Source organism: Lissotriton vulgaris, chromosome 5 (genome assembly GCF_964263255.1).
Source record: "Lissotriton vulgaris chromosome 5, aLisVul1.2, whole genome shotgun sequence".
NCBI classification, from domain to species: Eukaryota; Metazoa; Chordata; class Amphibia; order Caudata; family Salamandridae; genus Lissotriton; species Lissotriton vulgaris.
The window spans coordinates 351,897,510-351,919,537 of record NC_141693.1 but is presented as its reverse complement, the minus strand read 5'-3'; the positions used below and the strand labels follow the sequence as shown (position 1 = coordinate 351,919,537).

The 22,028-nt window shown below is 44.5% G+C and overlaps 1 protein-coding gene across 4 annotated transcripts in view; it reads left to right on the top strand.

Annotated features, from left to right (window-relative positions):
• The window catches only part of KIF17 (kinesin family member 17), a 520,936-nt gene that overhangs the window by 439,293 nt on the left and 59,615 nt on the right, over positions 1-22,028 (top strand). For all 4 annotated transcript variants that reach the window (XM_086921624.1, XM_086921625.1, XM_086921627.1 and 1 more), the window contains 2 exons: positions 13,605-13,836; positions 17,007-17,265. In XM_086921624.1, the coding sequence (XP_086777750.1) occupies positions 13,605-13,836; positions 17,007-17,265 (491 nt within the window). The remainder of the gene's footprint in view (positions 1-13,604; positions 13,837-17,006; positions 17,266-22,028) is intronic.

Here is a 22,028-nt window from a genome sequence, read left to right as displayed (position 1 = left end):
TAGAGCGTGATTTCAATGGTGCATTTTGGGACATCTAGTTCTTATGGTGAGCAAAGCATTAATTTACCTTCGTAGGTTTGATGCGTTTTTTTAATTCAAGCTTGTGTAAAATCCTTAGTAGGTTTTTGAACTGTCACTGGCGAATTCAGTAAGCATGTTGAGCACTGCGCTGTCAGGGTATTGAAGGTTCAAATCCACAGCCTCTGTTTTCACGAGGGTGCTCTTCCCCACGGCTGGGCTGCCGTGTGAATTTCTGTTAACCAAAGTGCCCGAAGCATTGAGAAGGCACTCCCAGCGCTCACACCATCTGGCATTGAAATGCAACTCGCCTCGGACTTTGCAAAATTTGCATATTTTGCCGACGCGTTTCAGGGCTCAAGTCCCCTTCTTCATGGGCTGCAAAATGACGCACCAACAGCTCACCATTCGTTTTTGGCATTATTTATTCAATTCCCAGCCCACAGTGGGCGTTTGCATAGAGCGTGATTTCAATGGTGCATTTTGGGACATCTAGTTCTTATGGTGAGCAAAGCATTAATTTACCTTCGTCGGTTTGATGCGTTTTTTTAATTCAAGCTTGTGTAAAATCCTTAGTAGGTTTTTGAACTGTCACTGGCGAATTCAGTAAGCATGTTGAGCACTGCGCTGTCAGGGTATTGAAGGTTCAAATCCACAGCCTCTGTTTTCACGAGGGTGCTCTTCCCCACGGCTGGGCTGCCGTGTGAATTTCTGTTAACCAAAGTGCCCGAAGCATTGAGAAGGCACTCCCAGCGCTCACACCATCTGGCATTGAAATGCAACTCGCCTCGGACTTTCAAAATTTGCATATTTTGCCGACGCGTTTCAGGGCTCAAGTCCCCTTCTTCATGGGCTGCAAAATGACGCACCAACAGCTCACCATTCGTTTTTGGCATTATTTATTCAATTCCCAGCCCACAGTGGGCGTTTGCATAGAGCGTGATTTCAATGGTGCATTTTGGGACATCTAGTTCTTATGGTGAGCAAAGCATTAATTTACCTTCGTAGGTTTGATGCGTTTTTTTAATTCAAGCTTGTGTAAAATCCTTAGTAGGTTTTTGAACTGTCACTGGCGAATTCAGTAAGCATGTTGAGCACTGCGCTGTCAGGGTATTGAAGGTTCAAATCCACAGCCTCTGTTTTCACGAGGGTGCTCTTCCCCACGGCTGGGCTGCCGTGTGAATTTCTGTTAACCAAAGTGCCCGAAGCATTGAGAAGGCACTCCCAGCGCTCACACCATCTGGCATTGAAATGCAACTCGCCTCGGACTTTCAAAATTTGCATATTTTGCCGACGCGTTTCAGGGCTCAAGTCCCCTTCTTCATGGGCTGCAAAATGACGCACCAACAGCTCACTATTCGTTTTTGGCATTATTTATTCAATTCCCAGCCCACAGTGGGCGTTTGCATAGAGCGTGATTTCAATGGTGCATTTTGGGACATCTAGTTCTTATGGTGAGCAAAGCATTAATTTACCTTCGTAGGTTTGATGCGTTTTTTAAATTCAAGCTTGTGTAAAATCCTTAGTAGGTTTTTGAACTGTCACTGGCGAATTCAGTAAGCATGTTGAGCACTGCGCTGTCAGGGTATTGAAGGTTCAAATCCACAGCCTCTGTTTTCACGAGGGTGCTCTTCCCCACGGCTGCTCTGCCGTGTGAATTTCTGTTAACCAAAGTGCCCGAAGCATTGAGAAGGCACTCCCAGCGCTCACACCATCTGGCATTGAAATGCAACTCGCCTCGGACTTTCAAAATTTGCATATTTTGCCGACGCGTTTCAGGGCTCAAGTCCCCTTCTTCATGGGCTGCAAAATGACGCACCAACAGCTCACCATTCGTTTTTGGCATTATTTATTCAATTCCCAGCCCACAGTGGGCGTTTGCATAGAGCGTGATTTCAATGGTGCATTTTGGGACATCTAGTTCTTATGGTGAGCAAAGCATTAATTTACCTTCGTAGGTTTGATGCGTTTTTTTAATTCAAGCTTGTGTAAAATCCTTAGTAGGTTTTTGAACTGTCACTGGCGAATTCAGTAAGCATGTTGAGCACTGCGCTGTCAGGGTATTGAAGGTTCAAATCCACAGCCTCTGTTTTCACGAGGGTGCTCTTCCCCACGGCTGGGCTGCCGTGTGAATTTCTGTTAACCAAAGTGCCCGAAGCATTGAGAAGGCACTCCCAGCGCTCACACCATCTGGCATTGAAATGCAACTCGCCTCGGACTTTCAAAATTTGCATATTTTGCCGACGCGTTTCAGGGCTCAAGTCCCCTTCTTCATGGGCTGCAAAATGACGCACCAACAGCTCACCATTCGTTTTTGGCATTATTTATTCAATTCCCAGCCCACAGTGGGCGTTTGCATAGAACGTACGTTTGCTGGGAGTGCGACCTTAAAGCTCTTGGGCATTTGGACAAACTAACATTTTCATGGCGCCCTGCCGTGGAGGTTGCACCGTCTCCAAAACAACTTGAAAGAGTGAGAAGCTGCGCAACTCTACACTGGGTTCGTTGCAACCAGCACAGCAAATGTGGATTTAATTTAACCTATTTGACATCGAGGGGCCCACTGGAGGGCTTTTTTACTGAGAGACAATCCTGCAAGAATTGAAATACGGACAGAGAACCCACTGAGGGAAATTAATGTATTCAAAGGACCACAAGTCCCTGCATGCACCATGAATGAAAAGCAGCAAATGCAGCCCACTGGGGGCGTTTTAAAACAGGTGCAAGCAATTGAAATCTCACCCGCATTTCAGCAGTTGCCTGGGAAAAAGAGGCTGAAGCCTCGAAACGCGTCGGCATATTAATAAAAGAATCCTGTGATGCCAGATTGGTTTCCGTGTGTTAATGCCTGCAAAGGTACGTTTGCTGGGAGTGTGACCTTAAAGCTCTTGGGCATTTGGACAAACAAACATTTTCACGGCGCCCTGCCGTGGAGATTGCACCGTCTCCAAAACAACTTGAAAGAGTGAGAAGCTGCGCAACTCTACACTGGGTTCGTTGCAACCAGCACAGCAAATGTGGATTTAATTTAACCTATTTGACATCGAGGGGCCCACTGGAGGGCTTTTTTACTGAGAGACAATCCTGCAAGAATTGAAATACGGACAGAGAACCCACTGAGGGAAATTAATGTATTCAAAGGACCACAAGTCCCTGCATGCACCATGAATGAAAAGCAGCAAATGCAGCCCACTGGGGGCGTTTTAAAACAGGTGCAAGCAATTGAAATCTCACCCGCATTTCAGCAGTTGCCTGGGAAAAAGAGGCTGAAGCCTCGAAACGCGTCGGCATATTAATAAAAGAATCCTGTGATGCCAGATTGGTTTCCGTGTGTTAATGCCTGCAAAGGTACGTTTGCTGGGAGTGCGACCTTAAAGCTCTTGGGCATTTGGACAAACAAACATTTTCACGGCGCCCTGCCGTGGAGGTTGCACCGTCTCCAAAACAACTTGAAAGAGTGAGAAGCTGCGCAACTCTACACTGGGTTCGTTGCAACCAGCACAGCAAATGTGGATTTAATTTAACCTATTTGACATCGAGGGGCCCACTGGAGGGCTTTTTTACTGAGAGACAATCCTGCAAGAATTGAAATACGGACAGAGAACCCACTGAGGGAAATTAATGTATTCAAAGGACCACAAGTCCCTGCATGCACCATGAATGAAAAGCAGCAAATGCAGCCCACTGGGGGCGTTTTAAAACAGGTGCAAGCAATTGAAATCTCACCCGCATTTCAGCAGTTGCCTGGGAAAAAGAGGCTGAAGCCTCGAAACGCGTTGGCATATTAATAAAAGTATCCTGTGATGCCAGATTGGTTTCCGTGTGTTAATGCCTGCAAAGGTACGTTTGCTGGGAGTGCGACCTTAAAGCTCTTGGGCATTTGGACAAATATATATATATATATATATATATATATATATATATATATATATATATATATATATATATATATATATATATATATATATATATATATATATATTTATATATATATATTTAGATAGATATATTCCAGCTCCCCACAAAGTAGATTTGACCAGCACTCTTGTTACTTTAAATCTATTGAAATTTTATTGGCGAAAAAAGTTAACAAAACATACGCGTTTCGGCAATCCTGCCTTTGTCAATGTCGACATCCCCGTTGTCATGACAACCTTTAAACACATGATTGTTACATCGATTAGAAAACGGACAGAATAATACTACAAATCTATGGGCGCCATCTTAGAACATGGTATGGGACACAGTTTTTAGACTCTCTTAAACTGAATTACTCGTCCAAATACATAGTTCATTCAGCAATTCATATTGTGAATGCAGTAAAAATCAGACAGTGTAAATTAAATTGAATTCCAAGCTCATCCTCTGTACAATATTTACATTTTATACATTTACGGCAATATTGCTATGTACATATTTACAGGGTAATTTGTATGGGGGCTATTCAGTTAATTATATTACTCCTGCTCAATGCAATTCCTCGTTATATACAGGCGGACCTAAGCACTTAATATCGCCCTCGATGAGCTACGAATGGCTATTACTATCATTTTGATAAGCTCCGTCTGTGGAGGATAGTTAGTCTTACTCTCCTCTCTCTGAATGTTTACCATGTCGTACAGTGTTGTTATACCGCCCTGAATGGGACTACAGGTGTTACACAGGATGTCGCACTATTTCCAGTCCCTTCAATAAGTTCTCAACTGGCCCAACTAATCTGGTGGAGCAGTTACGTCCCTAGGTGTACAGCGAGGTCCTCCCCAATACTCAGGCCTCCTGGAAATTTGCACTGGAGGTCTATAATGAATCTTGATTCAAGCCTACTGAGTCTCTTCTCCCTGTCCCCTCCTCTAACATCTCTGGGGACATGGTCTAGGCAGTGAAATTGCAGCAGCTATCTATCTATCATATGATGGCTGGCAAAGTGCAGCGCCACTCGATAGTTCATGTCATTGCTGGAGATGGATCTTTGGTGTTCCAGGACCCTCATTTTCACCTGGTTAAGGGTGCTTCTCATGTATCTGAGGTTGCACAGGCAAGTTAGACAGTACACTACATATGTGGTACTGCATGTCATACATTTTGTGATCTTCCTCTCTGTTTTCATCCCAGGCACCTCATATGCCGTAACCCTCTTACTGGTGGCATATGCCCTGCACTTCCCCTAGGGAAAGGAGATTCTTAGATCACCCAAAGCTTGTAGTTGTTTCACTGTCCCCAAGTGACTTTCCACTAGGTGATCTTTGATGGAGCTCGATCTTCTAAAAGTGATGCCTGGTTTCTCGGGTAGATCTTTCTCAATAATCACATCCAATTTGACAATGCACCAGTTCCTATTCATGATTGCCCTTTCCTCATTGGCCGCATTCAAATATCGGGTAATCATTCTAAAGTTGTTGGTCTCTACACTCTTTTTGTTTTTGCTTGCCCCCTGTATAAGGTCAGTCCTTTTCATTGTGAGTGCCTTCAAATGAGCTGCCTGTAGTGTTTTCTTTGAGTAACCTCTTACTCTAAAGCGACCCAAGGTCTGAGTTGCCACTTCCAAGTAGTCTTCTGGCCTGGAACTTTTCCTCTTGATCCTTAAGAGCTCCCTGTAAGGGATGCTCTGGATCAGGTTGCCTGGATGACTACTCATTCCATGAAGGACCCAGTTTCCCGCTGTCTCTTTTCTGTATAGTGCTGTATGCAATCTGTTGGCATTAACAAGGACTCTTAGGTCCAAGAAGGTTACTTGTGTGGTGCTCATTTCCCCTGTGAACTCCAGGTTGAGATTGTTCTCATTAAGGCTGGAGACATACTGCTTGGTTGATTCCATCGACCTTCTCCAAATTATGAAGAGGTCGTTGATGTAACGACTCCAACACACAACATGATCCACCCATTCTTCTACCATTTCGGCCCAGTCCACCTGCTTCTCCCACCAGCCAACGAAAAGATTTGCATAACTGGGGGCGAAGCAGGTGCCCATTGCCGTGCCCTGTATCTGTCTGTACCGCTGGTCCTGGAAAAGAAAGATGTTATTATTTAAACAAAAGAAATAAACTCTTCCAGCATTCTGCTGTGTTACAGGAACTTAAGCGGGCTCCCCCTCAGGAAGAATCTTATTGCTTCCAGCCCATCTGTGTGCCTTATGCTGGTCTACAGACTGGACACGTCTAGAGTGACCATCACGAAATCCGCATCCCATTCAATGCCCTCTATCTGTCTCAAAAAATCTTTTGTAACCCGTATATACGAGGATAGTTGTAATACAAAGGGTAATTGGGAGTGGTCCACATATCTAGACAAGTTCTCTGCTAAGCCTCCTATCGAGGAGACTATAGGGCGTCCCAGTGGTCTAGTGGCACTTTTATGGATCTTCGGTAGGTGGTAAAAAGTTGAGATCCTTGGGTGCTTGTTTTGTAGGAACTAGTATTCTTCTGTAGATAAAATCCCCTTCCGAAACTACTTCACTAACATGCTCTCAAATGCTTGAATGCTCTGAGTGTATTCAGTTTCAGTCACTTTGATGTATTTTGCTTCATCACTCAGCTGTCTCAATGCTTCATTACAGTAGTTCTCCCTCGTTGGCAGAACTATATTGCCCCCCATATCGGATGGTTTCACAATGATCGTTTTATCACAGTTCAGATCTTTTATTGCTTTTCTCTGCTTGTACGATAAATTCCACTTGCATGGGGGTTTATCCTTCATCCTCAGTTCTAGCAAGTTTCTATTGACGTTATCCGATAAGATGTCAATTGCATCTACCGGTGTTTGTGGGTAGAATTTCGAAATTGGTTTGAGCAGGGTGGGTAGGCCCACCTGTGCTATCCTATATACTTCTTGATCCTCCTGTGGATCACCAGTTGTATGAGTGCCCAAGCCTCCTCCCAGTCTTAATTCTTCCATAGTTGCCAGGGTTTCCAGGTCATTGACTGTCAAAATGTCTGTCTCTTCTGCTATATTGCTGTTCCTCATTCTCCTTTGGCCCACATTCCTCAGTGTAAAATACTTGTATAGCTTTAGCTTATGGATATATTTAGATAAATGTATCCTCGTCTGTGTGTATTCAGAATGTTCAGTGGGGCAAAAACTGAGACCCATAGTTCATACGGATTCCTCTGTGTTTGTCAAATTACTTGTGGACAAATTGACAATTGTTAGATTCTTCTCCTTCATTTCGCAGTCCTGCACCTCCTGTTCCTGGTGTTCGCAGTGCTTGCTCCGGTGTTTTCTGCCCCCTCTTCTCGTGACTCTGTGGTTTTCGTCTCCGACGGTCGTCCTTTTCCTTCCCTGAGCCACGTTTGCCTGATCAGGCTGAATTCCTCGCGAAAAGGTTCTGGCGTGAATTGCGCTGACTGGAGCTCCCTTCCTCCTCAGAATGTTCGGCACTAGTTTCCTCTGATTCTGAGGTGTCCCTGTGCACCACCACTGGGCGTTTTCTTGCTTTCAGGTCATGTCTCGGGGCATCATACATCCTAGCGAAGGTCAATATTCTCCCCAGCTCGTAATCCCTGGCGTCTCTCTCAGATTTCTGCTGTTTCCTTCCTTTGATTTTCTTCTCATATAAAGTTAACCGTTTCTTTATTGATTCCTTCTCCCCTAGATGTTTCGTGCTGTCCGCAGTTTCCAGGATGCTTTGTTCCAATCCTTCTATCTCTTCAAGCGCCTTTGCGCGGTCTTTCCATGCGAACTTCACTAGTATATGTAGCATCCCTTGTAATGAGTCCACGGTCTATTCTGCCCACTCATTTAATAATTCTGGATCTGGGTTCTCGTAAATTCTCAGGCCCCTAGGCACCCGGTTGACATCAGTATAGCTCTGTAAGCTGGTGGCTTCCCACCACTTACGTATTTCCCTCTCGTGCAGTCTTTCCAGTTGTAAGTATTTGCTTTTCAAACTCGCTTGGCCGGTGCTGGATGCTGCTCCTTCGCCTCGGTTCACTGCTCCCCTACGATTCTTGAAAATGTCCATTGCGTGGGCCTCCTTGGTAAGCATCAGGTGATCTTATCAGTTCCCCAGTAACTCGCTCTGCTGCACTGGGTAGATATAGACCGGTATATATCACTCTGCAGGCTATAAGAAGGCTAAAAAATGCCCAAATTACATTGAATTTTTACATATATATATATATATATTTATTTATACATGTATATATATATCTCAATATGCCAAACATAAGTGAGACATTTTATTTGAAAAGGAAAAAACTTCAAGGGAATGTGAGGCATTGTTAGCCAATGTAATGGTTGCGTTGTTTCCTGCCTAGCCCACACAACGTCGACACAGCACTCCAGGTCAAGGCCTCCAGCATCGAAGCGCATAGCAACACTCTCGCCGTCCAGGCATTCGCCGACGCCTTCTTCACCGTTGATGCTGAGAGGTCATACCGCACCGACGTCGGAACATTAGTTGACTTCAAGGCATTTTTCACCCATGTCAGAGACAGGGCGATCATCATCAAAACACCTAAGATCAAAGTCTCCTTCCGACACAGCTTCTTCAGAGGTACAGATACTGCCTTACCAACCAGTGGATCCTGAGACCCCGATTAATATTCACCATGCTGTTGATGTACTGTTTATCTGGCCTCATGTGAACAAAGCGCTATGTATATTGTTTTTTGCCTTGCTTGTTATACTTAATAAAAATAAATATATAAAATATTCACCATGCTGTGTGTAAAACCTCTGCAAGAAACTTGTGCAGCACAGTCCGGACTCGGAGTATTCGTCGACTTACTCTCCGTCAAAGTCTGCTCCGCAGACACAATCTCCAAGACAATCCCACTGCCTTCCCCTTCGGCTTGTCCAGCTCATCCAGACCAACATGTCACTGCACCTAGATCTGATAGGAGATCCAGGACACCTCAGAGCAGTAGATCGTAGCACAGAACCAGATGCTCCTCACCATCTAGAAAGCCTTGCGGTTCTCGATCACGGCATCACAGTCGTAGATCTTCCATCTAGTCTACTACTACTTGTTCTTCAGTAAGGAATTACTCACCCACACTTCCTGACACGTCACCGTGTGATGTATCCCCAATAGATTGCTTGAGTACTTTCAGCGTGGTGTTGATTTGGGGCGTTGACATTCCAGCCTCTACAATATCCTTGTCAGTGATCTTTGAGACGTTGCATCATAGGGCAGCATTAAGACATCCTCAGGTGTGTGACGGGCTAGCTGTTCTAATCAGTGCTTATGACTATAGATGAGGATCCCCTGGAAGAAAAGGATGAATTGCTTATCTGTAATCCTTGTTCTCTTCCAGGGGAATCCTCATCAAAGTCATGAGCAACCCTCCCAACTCCCTGGATGAATACTTAATGCAGCAGCTGATATATCCTTTGTGCTCTGGAAGTTAGTGTAACCATAAAAAAGGGTCACCTGTGGGGCATGATGAGATACAGGATGTCCTGTGAGGTCTTAAAGACACAGTGCCAATTTTGCTCTGTTATAAGTTTAATGCAGCCTACTATCCACAAAAGACCTGCTTCCCAAATCATGAGCAGGCTCTGACACAGCTTGAAGTCATTTTGTAGAGGTATCAGGCCACAACACAGGACTCAAGTGAGCTCACTTTCCAGATTTAATTACACCACCATGCAGTTGCTTTTCGGCCTTTCAGCCTTTCTCAATGCTGATTGACGCGGGAGTGTCAGATTTAAGTCCTTAACCACATTGCTGCGGCGGTTATTTTTCCGCTGTGCGGCTTTTTTCCAAAAGCTGCGTTAGATGACGAGCTCAGCTCGTCATCCGCACACGACCACCGTGGCTGATGACGAGCTGAGCTCGTCATCAGCAGCGAAGGGGTTAAAAGTCCAATAGACAACTCCTATTGGAGGAATACCATAGTCATAGAAAGAGGACTGTCACAGTTCTTGTATAGCACTAATTCACCATACCACCCGCATCTGTTGTTATCACGGATATGCAGCCTAAATATGCATTTTGCGTACCATTTCTTATGTCCAATGTGTAAATGACATCTCTCTCCATACATGGAAACAAACATGTCAAACTCACCTGCGTGGTTGTAATATCCCCAGTCCTCCTCTATATTTCTGATTGCTTAAGGACACTGACGCTGCACTTTCCTCAACTTACTTGGCCGCATTATCAGTGCCTCCAACACACAATACTGCGAGCATTGGTCCAGTGACCTCTGCTCGAGCACATAATAATGCCTCGATATGTTTTGGCAAAAATAGCATGTAGCACTGAATGCAGCAGAGTCCTTGTGGGCTCACCTCACGCCACTCAATCAATGTCTCGCTGTGCAGTAAAATACTGCTCTTCTCTCTCCCCAATGCATCTGCAGTGAAGGGAAACGGCTTCACAGGCCTCCCAACATTATCGGACACTAGGGCCCCATCACCAATCTCATTTTATGTATATATATATTTGATATGAGCTCCGGGGCCCGTGGCGGGGCTATTCAGTGCCTATGATTTCGATGACAAATATCCTGGAAAAGAACTAGATTTACAGTAAGGAATTTATCCTTCTTCGCCAAGTGTGCCATCACGGTTCGTGTGGACAGTTCTCTAACAATCCTGGGCTGCTACAATAGGCAGATGTGGTCTGACATCGGCGACCTCATTGACTTAGTTCCTAAAGACAAAAAATCAGAGGCAAGAAAGATCTCACAAGAAGGTGAGTGCACATCAACTGAGATCATAAACTGCACAACAGATATTGCCTCCATTGGTTTTCGCCAACTCGCAGGTGCACAAGTCTTAAGGAGACAGGGCTGGCTTAAAGCGACAGTGTTCAGACCAGCAGTCCAGTCAAAAATTCTGGATATTGCCTACGATTGGGAGGCACTATTTGGGAAACATATTGCTCTGTTGGCCATCAAGACAGACACAGACTCGGCCAGATCACTTGGTATGCTGCAATTTAGGTAGATGTCCTTTCGAGGAGCATGTGGAAGAGGTTTTTTGACCTAAAGAGGAGGATATCAAGCCTTTCACTCTCAAAACAGAGCTCCTTATCAACAGCAGCCCTAACATCAACCAACCACGGTGGCATATACAAAGCAAGGTCCTCGATGAAAGCAGCCTCCCCAGAGTTGAGGCACTGGTCGTAAACAGTGACCTTATTCAGGGGGGCGGCTACTTCCACTTCTTCCCATCCCGTTGGCGCAAACAATTACCAACTACCTCCACCATTGGCATCAGATAACTTCAGACAGATAGGTATTGGACCTTGTCACATATGGCCATACCCTGGAGTTTATCAGAAGACAACCAAACAATCTGCCAAGTGGAGCGCACCCCGCTCGTCTTCACTTATTCAGAAAAGAAGCCCTCTTCTTGCTCATCAAGGGAGCAATAGAGAAAGTCCTTTTCCCCCAGAAAGGTATGGGTTTCTACTCCAGCGTTTTCCTAATCAGAAAATCTGAAATAAATCAGGGGAAGGGAGACTTATCCTAGATCTCAGGAAGTTAAACAAATTCTTGGTGAAACAATGATTCTGCATGGTCACTCCGACATCCTGCATCTCCTAAACCAAGGAGATTATATGGCAACTCTAGACTGACAAGATGCATATTTCCATATTCCCATACATCCCACACACCGCAAAAGTAGCCAATACTTATTACCAGTTCGGAGTCCTCCCAATCAGCCTCAAGTCAGCTCCCCTATTTTTCACCAATGTGCCCTGCCCCAGTAGCAGCCTCTTTCAGAGAGCAAGGCCATCCAGTATTTCCCTACCTTGATGACTGGCTGCTAAAAGCTCCAACACCATGGCAAGTATCGAAAGCTTCAAAAGCTTGCCACACACTGTTTCACAAACTGGGTCTCACTGGGAAACATCAGAAGTCAACAAGTACTCTAAAACTGAGCATAATATTTTTAGGCTCCAACCTAGATACAATCCTAAACAAAGCTTTTCTCTCACAGGACAGACAACAACGACTAGCACATCTAGCCATCAAACTTTCCAGAAGAAAGTCTGTTCTAGTGCTTTTATAAAGTCACTGCTGGGCATGATGTCCTCACAACTGAAAATGAGATGGTTACAAAGGGAACTTCAAAAACAGTGGATACAGACAAAAGGGTTGTTCGACCTGATCAGCATCATCTCAAGGGTGGTGGAAACATTAGCATGGTGGTCTCACAACTCTCAGCCTTCCAAAGGCCTCAGTTTGTGTCGCTGGGGAAAGGTTACCCATGATTCACTGTGCATACTTGCAGGAAATGTAGTCTTTACTTATAATACATACACCAAGTTAAGCATGCCCGCTTCAGATTCATTGCTACTTATATCACTGAAATACATTACCTAATGTGTGAGTCCCAAAAACTACTAAAGCTGGGAATATGACCTCAGCTATGTGAGCAAAAAAGGTTCTTATTTCTTGCTGTGAAAGCAGATTCTGCTATGTTTATACTGCAAAGTTATTTGATTAAAATAGGATTGAAAAAGCGAGCCAGAAATGTATTCAAGTGTTAAGCAACGGTTTTTGAAACCTCTGTTTAAATCGCTTTTTTATACCAAGTGGTTGAAAACTTGTGATATTTCTCAGTTTAACAGAAACTGATTTGATGTTTTTTTTACTGTGAAAGAAATAATTTTAAAGAACACTGATATTTGTTAACCAAAGCTTCTGTTAGTGAAAGTTAGGTCTGCATCGACGATCATCCCCAATTTGCCTTCCATCAAGATTGATTGGTACTATGTACAGTTTCATATCCTCTGCCTTAAGTGGTTGCTAAATTCAACTTCCACATGTCTTTCAGTGTCCTGACATTCCTCCTTAGACTTACCATGTTCATTTCAGAAATAGTTTTCAGGCAACTGGATTTGGATTCTTCTCTGCCTTTCTTTTTGGGAAATATATAGAGCACTTTCTTAAACCAATTTATGTTTTTTACCATGGTGTACAGTCACACATCACACAAATCATCACAGGTTTGCTACATTTTGTATTGCTGTGTGTTTACTGCGAACCTGCCTAAGGGCCTGATTAAGAGTTTGGCAGTGTGTGAGCGGGGTGGCACACCACCGCCCTGCTCCAGCACTGCCAAACTTGACTATTGGCTTTAAAGGCACTGCAATGGGAATGCCAAAGCAAGTTCGTACACGGCATGGACTGTAAAGTCCATGTCTTGCAGGAACTGGGAGTGCATGCCCCCCTGCATGCATCCCCATGGTCTGAGGCACCAGGGGGCCATGTAGGTATCCCTTAGTTTCCTCACCGCCAGCAATTTCATGGGGTGAGCACCGCCATGAGACAGCTGGCAGTGAGGAAACTCGTTAGGCCCCAGCAAGCATATTACAGCCTCTCACCGCCGTGCCACCGCGGTTGCAGCGGTTCCATAGTGCTCCCACCACTGTACTCGTAATACGGTGGTGGTAACGCTGGTGCGGCAGTACCTGACCGCCACCGCACCTCCACCTCGGCTATCATGCCTTTTGTCTTCACTGGCCCTTTCGGGGTACACCTCTAAGCCAGCTTGTCTCGCCCTGTGCTACCCTAATGCCACTGTTCCTTATTTCTCTGTCTAAACTCTTATCACAATTTTAAGTACTGGCTGATGTACAACATTCCATCCCAGTTGAATTGACCTCTCCATCACAATTATGTTTTTAGGTTAGCATTGCTGGAGCAACAGGTGGTGGGAGGCGAGCAGGCTAAGAACAAGGACTTGCAGGAGAAGCTTAAGCGAAGAAAGAGGTATGCAGATGAGCGCAAGAATGAACTGGTGGCTGCCATGAAGAACATGGATGAAGAGAGTAGTGACCAGGTTCTGTTGAATGTGTACGAGTCCATCCAAGAGGAACTTCAGGCAAAAAGCGTACTGCTGGAAAAGATGAAGAGAAGGGTAAACATGGGACCACCTCTATGTATCCCTATTTTTGTCTTTTTCACTCTTCAGTCTCTTCCACATATTTTTATATGTTCACCGTTGTCCCTTGATCTACATCTTCCACTTGATATATTCACCCCTTCATTCTAGTAACTATCTGTCTTCAATCATTTTTTCGATCCTCTCTCTTCACCTTATTTTTGTGAAAGGTTTTCTTCTTCGCCCCTCCATTGTCATCACTCCACTCACTCACATTCTTTTCCCCTTCAATCACATTCCTTACTCCGTTGTTTCAGATTCCCCTAGTTCCCCCATCTTTTTCGGACTCACACACCTGCCCTCTCTCCTTCCCTCTCTACCTTTGGCCTTACCCTCTCTTTTCCGCCCAACTCTCTACTGTTAGTCTCCCTCTGCGCTCATCTCCACCCATCATACTTTCTGCCTTTCACCTCACACGTCTCATGGCCTATTATTCCTGTAACCTTTCTCCCATCTCCCTCTTCCCATTGGCTTACCTCTGACCTCGTATATCAGACTACCTTGTCACCCCCCACCCATTCCTGTCTCCTCTCATCCTTCCCCTTCATCACAATCCTATTCTTTCCCTATCTCTCTTCCGTATATATTTTCTCCATCTCTCTTCGAACATCCTCCCCAGTTTGCACTACTTTCTCACTCCCTCTTTCTCCTCTCTCTATCCTTTCTCAGCAGTCTTTCACATCTTATGTTTTATTGGTTATCCTCTTTTACCCATTTCTCTCCTCTGTGCCTCCACTCTACTCTGTGCTGTATCTTTCAGTTCTACATCTCTTTATCACTCTTTGCATCAACCGATGAGCTTTCGATGTAGCCAGCCAAGTTGAAAATTGAATCCCAATAGTTGCCACACTTGCTAATTCTAAATGTTTCCTTCCCATTTATCACTCTCATGATTTCCATCACTCCTTTTATTCCGTTCTCTGCCCACAGTTCTTAATTCCTTACTATCAATTTCTCTCATATATTATTTGAAAATAAATCATTTATTATATTTCTCTTTCTGTGTGATGATTTGTTCCGTTGTTTTTTTGCTGTGGTTTATTTTGTGTTAACGTGTGCTCTTTTTATTATTCTCAATTTGTCTTTTGTTCTCTTTTCTCCATCTTTCAACACTGTCCAGCTCTTGACATTGTAAGTCAATTTTTTTCATTTGTATTTGTGCAGCACATTGGACCCTCCGTTGTTCTTAATGTGTTTAAAATAAACAACCGAACTCACCTTGGCTTTTTTCCTTGTCAATCTCTATTGCTTTCTATCTGCATATACTTCTAAACAGTTCTAAGTCACTGATCTCAGAGCTTTCTCACTCTGCGCACACATGTACTTGTACTTTTCTTATTGCAGTTTTAACAACGAAGTTTAACCTGGTCCAGGAGACTGGATTTAGCAAACCTCATTCTAAAAATACCAACACACCCAATACGATTACCATAACCAACCTTTCCATTATGGCTACTAGTTTCCCTGTTGCCATAAGATGGGACTACACCACCCTTACATCCTGGTTTTTGCCTGTCTTGTAACCGAGACTGGTGCCTTCCTAATTCTTTCTTTAAATGCACATTATGTATGTCTTCTCTACTTATGTGTTTTGGATGTCTTTTGCTTTTTGCAGCAGGCCATTTGCTTTAGTCAGCACAGGGGGTGGTTCTTGTTTACATGATTTCTTTGCTTAAGGCGGGAGTCCTGTTGTAGGTACCCATCATGTCATTCATAAACAAATTGCTTTCTCTCTCTCCCTTCTCTACAAGAAATTGGAATAGGGACCAGGTGAAGGTGGTGGCCAGAGATTCGGGTAGGCGTGGTATATGCAGAGGTCTTCCAGTCCTACCTAGGATGCCTTGGTATTTCCTCATCTGCTGTTTGGCCCTTTAGCCACAATAGGTATTTCCAGTTTATCCACCATTCTTGAGTTATCTTCCAGAGCCATAGCAGGCCTTAGGGAGCCTCTGTTTCAGGAGTTGTAAATTGAAAGGACAATACTACATCCTAAGGAATGCTCTGATGCCTCAACGCCCATCTACCTTATAGGTCTATGCCAGGCATTTGATATATTATACGCTTTGGTGCTTCTCGAGGGGCTTCCTGTGATCCTTTTTAGTTACTGAGATTTTTATTGAACAGATTCTTGTTTAATTTGACAATATTCACCCTTTGCAGTCTGTGGACAGCCAATAACGTGTTTTGGAACACAAGAATGGATCAGTTTGCATCCCTTAGAAAATCAACTCCTTTCGAGTATATGGTGGTTTATTTTCCTCTCCCTTTGTGGAATGTGCCACGTGTTTATTCACTAGAAACATTTGATTAGAAATATGTTTCAGCCAAAGTTGATTTTTTGGTTGTCATCATTTTTAGTTACATCTGTTGGGGAGATAGGTCTTTCTACAGAGTAAGGCCCTATCTTTATTTGTTACATCCTTAAGCCTGACCCTGGTTTCTCCTTTACAAAGCAAAAATAATTTGGTGCTATCAATTTGTCCTGATCACTGTTTTCTGGATTCTGCATTTCAAAAGTGTACATTTTACACTGATAGTTTTGAATTTGTATATTGTAAAAGTGTTCTGGGAACCAGTACGCAAGTCGCAATATTCTACTCTTTGACGTGCTTGTAGTCTGGAATATCGTACTTACCCGTCGATATTTTTGTCCTCAATGTATTAACTATGTTATAAAGCCATAACAAAATTCCTTACTTGATATTCAGGCCCCCGCATACTTCAACTAAAGGATCCTACAGTGTAGATCAATGGTTACAACTAGGCACACTTCCTTCTCTTTCTTTCTCTCTCTGTTCTCCTTTTCTATCTTACATTTCATCAGTTCCATGTTTGCATTTTCTTACTCTCTTTTACACCCACCAACTCATATTTAGACCTCTTGTTCTGGGACTTGGCCCACCTTCAAACTCATCTTGCTTACCGAGAGAGACTGTTTAGACTGTTCCCATTAGGCTAGGACCAAGCCTTTCTTGCATATGGTTGTTCCCTTTCTGGAGTGGCACACAGAACAAACAAAACAGGAGACTCCAAAGCATAAATATGAATTACTTGAAGCTGAGATTATTTGAAGCATTTCATCCATCAATTTTTACTTTCTCTCGTTGTGAAATCTTAACAGCTTTTGTTCCCTTTCCTTGCCTAAGCTCAAAGCGGCTGAAGTGGAGATCAACGACCTTCATAGCGAGTTTGAGCACGAAAGAATTGACTACCTGGGCACAATCCGTAAACTAGAGCAGGAGTCCTTGCTCTTCCGGCAGGTTCTTGAGCAGGTCCAGCCACTGATTCGTCGAGACTGCAACTACTGTAACCTGGACAAGATCAAAAAGGAAGCCTGCTTTGATGAGGAGTTGGGCTGCTGGAAAATTGCTGATGTTATTATTCAGAAAACGAGCTTTCCCTTGGGTAGGTGATGCAGTGCCTTCTTTCTGAGTGTTCTCTTGCCTTTCTCACCAACTGGAGTATTGCTCATGCTTTGATTTCTGTGTTCATTCTAGAGTTGTGCTTCTGTGACAAAGAATGTGTGATATAATTAGACATTTATCAAAGGATGGTAAAGAGTGTTTTGCGACTAAGTGAAATCAGAAAGGGGAGTAATAGCATACCTTTACATCAGTGTGTCTTCATTTTTACGTAAAATCACTAGAATCCTGGAACACATCATTAGAAAACACAATGCTCATATCAATAAAAAAACGTTGTTCAGTTAAAACAAGTTAACCATAAAAACAGGCAATCACAAAACATTAATCACAGTAACAACAAAACATTTATTGCGATCAGTAGCCAGGCATAATACAATAAACAGAGATTATATAATAATTAAAATAGCAAACAACTACAATGCTATAAAACCGATTTTAAAAAAAAGATTCCTACAGCAAAACAAACTTCACTATCCAATAAAATTGGTAGGTGAATTAAATCTACACCTATTAAACCCACGAATTTTAAAAAGCAAATATTATATATATATAAACAATAACATTTACAAAAGAAAACAAAACGCAAAAGGGATTGTGGGAAATTCTTATCCTATGGGGCAACAGCAGATCGAATCAGTACTAAATGGACCCTTGGGAAAAGCCAAATTGCCTTGAATGATAAATACCTAACCTAAACCTGCATAGGTTAGCGGTTTCCCAGGGATGTGTGACAATTAGGACGTAAGGCTGCGTACCTAATGAATTCTGCCAAGTGTCATATTGTCTTACCAACGGCGTTGCATATGCTTGCAAAGCACCTTCTTCAATCAACTGTTTGTCTGATCTTGTAGAATCGGATCAGGGTGAGAGAATAACGATGGTCCACCTATTCAGTTGAGATGAAAAGTGATCCAATTACGTAAAAATGCTCAACATTGATTTCTCTCACATCCCAATGCCTGTGGTATACCCGTGGGCTCTGAGCTCTTTCTAAGTTGAAGTTTCAATGCTGTTTTTTTGTTTAATGTCACATTACATAGCCTATGGAAGATTCCCTCTATTGAAGACCACTATAATGCATACACTATGACTGTCCATTCTTTAATATACAATCTTTTTTTAATTATATTTTTAATAAAAATAACCAAAAATACATTTTTAAGTGCTGAGACTGCCACACCCCTGTGCTGACCCTCATTTTTATTTTACATTTAGGGTCGTTCTTACTTGAATCTTTGTAACTTTTTCCCGCAGAAGATATCCAGCACAAATATCCATCCTTTTTTCCCACTTAACATGGATTGTAAGGTGCTCAGAGTAAGTCATTTATCCAGGAGGTGCTTAAGAAAATAGCACACATTTGCAAACATTATTGAGAAATGGTGCTGTGAAAATAAATGTTGTTTTTATAAAAATGGTATCATAGTTTTGATGTTTGCAGGGCTTTGTGAGTACGAGAATTGGCTGGGAGCCATGTACCCACAACCCCCTGGATTTCCCTGGGAATCTAGTTTCAGAAATTTCCTTAATTGGTAGGATTCCATGGTTGCTGGTCAACTTCAATTCTGCATACTTCTGCCATCCTTCATGGAAAGTGAGAGGAAATTATGTGTTTTGAGGTGATGCTTTGATTCTGCTTACGTACACATGCTGGGATCCATGCTACCCTAACTACCCTGAAATCTCCTGGGAGCTCTAGGTGTCAGAAATCCCCAGGATTAGTAGGGCTCTGTAGGTGTGGCTGGCCCCAGGCCCAAATTCTGCCATTCTCTATCATGGAAATTAGAATTGCTTTGGATATGGTTCCATCAATCAATCAATCAGAGTACTTGTAAAGCACGTTACTTACCCGTGAGGGTCCCAAGGCGCTGAGGGGAGAGGGGGGTGCTGCTACTACTCGAAGAGTCGGGTCTTGAGGAGTCTTCTGAAGGCAAGTAGGACTTGGGTCTGCCGTATGTGGGTAGGGAGGGTGTTCCAGGTCTTGGCGGCGAGATAGGAAAAGGATCTGCCGCCAGAGGTCGTTCGTTGGATGCGGGGGACAGCGGCAAGGGCGAGGCTGGCGGGTGGGGTTGTGGAAGCGGAGTCTGCTGTTCAGGTAGGCTGGTCCGGCGTTGTGGAGTGCTTTGTGTGCGTGGGTGAGGATCTTGAAGGTGATCCTCTTGTCGACGGGGAGCCGGTGTAGGTCTCTCAGGTGGGGGTTGATGTGGCTGCGGCGGGGGACATTGACGATCAGTCGGACGGAGGCGTTTTGGATGCATTGTAGTCGTCGTAAGTGTTTGACTGGGATTCCTGCGTAGAGTGCGTTGCCGTAGTCCAGTCTGCTGCTGACGAGGGCCTGTGTCACCGTTCTTCTTGTTTCAGTCGGGATCCACTTGTAGATCCTGCGGAGCATGCGGAGGGTGTTGTAGCAGGAGGAGGAGACGGCATTGACCTGTTTAGACATGGAGAGGGAGGAGTCGAGGATGAATCCTAGATTGTGTGCATGGTCGGTGGGTGTTGGTACTGTTCCCAGTGTGGTCGGCCACCAGGAGTCGTCCCACGCTGAGGGGGTGGGTCCGAGGATGAGGACCTCCATCTTGTTCGAGTTCAGCTTCAGACGGCTGCTCCTCATCCAGTCGGCGAGGGCCTTCATTCCCTCATGGAGGTTGGGTTTGGCGGTGTGTGGGTCCTTGGTGAGGGAGAGGATGAGCTGGGTGTGGTCAGCATAGGAGATGATGTTGAGGTCGTGATGGCGGGCCACTTGTGCGAGGGGGGCCATGTAGACATTGAACATCGTTGGGCTGAGGGATGAACCCTGGGGGACACCGCAGATGATGTAGGTGGCTTCGGATCGGAAGGGTGGGAGGCGGAGGCTCTGGGTTCTGCCAGAGAGGAAGGACGTGGTCCAGTCAAGAGCCTTCTCTTGGATTCCAGCTTCTAGGAGGCGTGTCTTTAGAGTGCGATGGCAGACTGTGTCGAAGGCGGCTGACAGGTCCAGGAGGATGAGGGCTGATGTTTCGCCATTGTCTAGTTGGCGCCTGATGTCGTCTGTGGCGGCGATGAAGGCTGTCTCTGTGCTGTGGTTTCGTCTGAATCCGGACTGGGACGGGTCCAAGATGTTGTTGTCTTCCAGGTGGCGGGCCAGTTGCATGTTGACGATTTTCTCGATGACCTTTGCCGAGAACGGGAGCAGGGAGATGGGCCGGTTAGGATATATGGTGTAGCAGAAGGGGGTAGAGCTCTAATTCTGCCTACCGGAAGGAGGGTTGGGGGCGGGCAGAATGAGTGTCTATTACCAGGGGATAAGGGCTGAGGCCAGTGCCAGAATAGAAGAGCCATCCACCCTATTCCTTTCTCTTTACACCAAACCTTTGTGTCCTGTGTGCTTTCTGCCCCAGAGGTGGGCACAGTTTAAGAGATTTCTATTTTGCAACCGCTGGGATCAGAAAGAGCAGATGTATGACGGTACAACGCGTACCGTTACGAGTCCCTTACGACGCAGTTTTAACAACGCAAAGACTTGCGTTGGGGGGGGCTGATAGTGAATAGTTTAATTTACTATTCCAACACCAGTCCTCGTGGATAGTAGGGAAGGTGTTGGATAGTAAATTAAACTATCCCCTATCCTAGAGCGCCCTCCAGTGAAAGTCGATGTAACGACTTTCATTGTTAAAGCTGCATCGTAACGGTACCGCGTTGTACCAGTTACGTTGTAAAGGATGTTTCCCGAAAGAGCATCTGTTGGCCACGGTTATAGTTCTGTGGCCCGAAGCCATGATGGGCTGACACTCCAACCCATTACTTTTATTTGGGTATCAATCCGAGGTGTATTCTGGTCTATTTTGCTATCCTAAATTAGGCAGATTAAGGGAAACAAAACAAGTCTGAAAATCCAACGAGGGACGAAAGATATTGTGATTTCTATGGGTAGGAGAGCGTAGCTTGGACTGGCCCCACCCCCACCACATTGACAAAACAAATCCTTGGTCTCTACTGGTCTTCCTGCCCCCTTGGTGTGGCAGATTTGGAGTAAACCCACCAATATGCTCTCCAGTTGGTAAAAGGTTTTCTGAAGCCCACAAGTGGGGGCTGCAGCCCAATGCCAACATGGATCCTCACCCAATTGAAACAAAAACACATCCTGTTGACTGGTGGGCTTTCTGTCCTCATGGGGTGGGCATATTGGGGGCCATGGTAACCCCAATCTGCACCCCAAGTGGATAGAAAGACTGTTTGGTGTCCAGGGTAGGGTCACTGCCAAGACAGTCACAACACCCCATTCCTTTCTTGGACATAGACTTTTATTGCCTGGTGGGCTTTCTGCTCTCTGTAGTGGTCACCACTTATTCAGTACTTCCTCAAGAATAGAGCAACTGTCTTTAGACCTAGTAGCAGTGGTCCAGCTGTATTAGATTATGCAAGCTTTGGTGGAATCTAGTAGCCATAGCTATTGCCTATAACCTCCCTTGAAGTGAATTTCCCTTCCTTTTTCTGACCAGATGCACCATAGAAAAGAAAAGGTTTTTCATTTTTGACACTGTTTTGCGCTGTGGCCGAAGAGGACCTTGTCAGAATGAAGACAGAATCAGGCAGTCTAAGGACAGCAGGGCTGGAAATAAACCATACTCCCAGCTAGACATTTATTAAGATTAGGATTAGAACAGGCTAACCGCAAATTCTGGGCCTAAAGTAACTGCATCAGAAGCGTTCTCAGATGCAAGAGACTCATCTGGGTGAAGAGAGGGATCGGTTTTCCCTACTGTG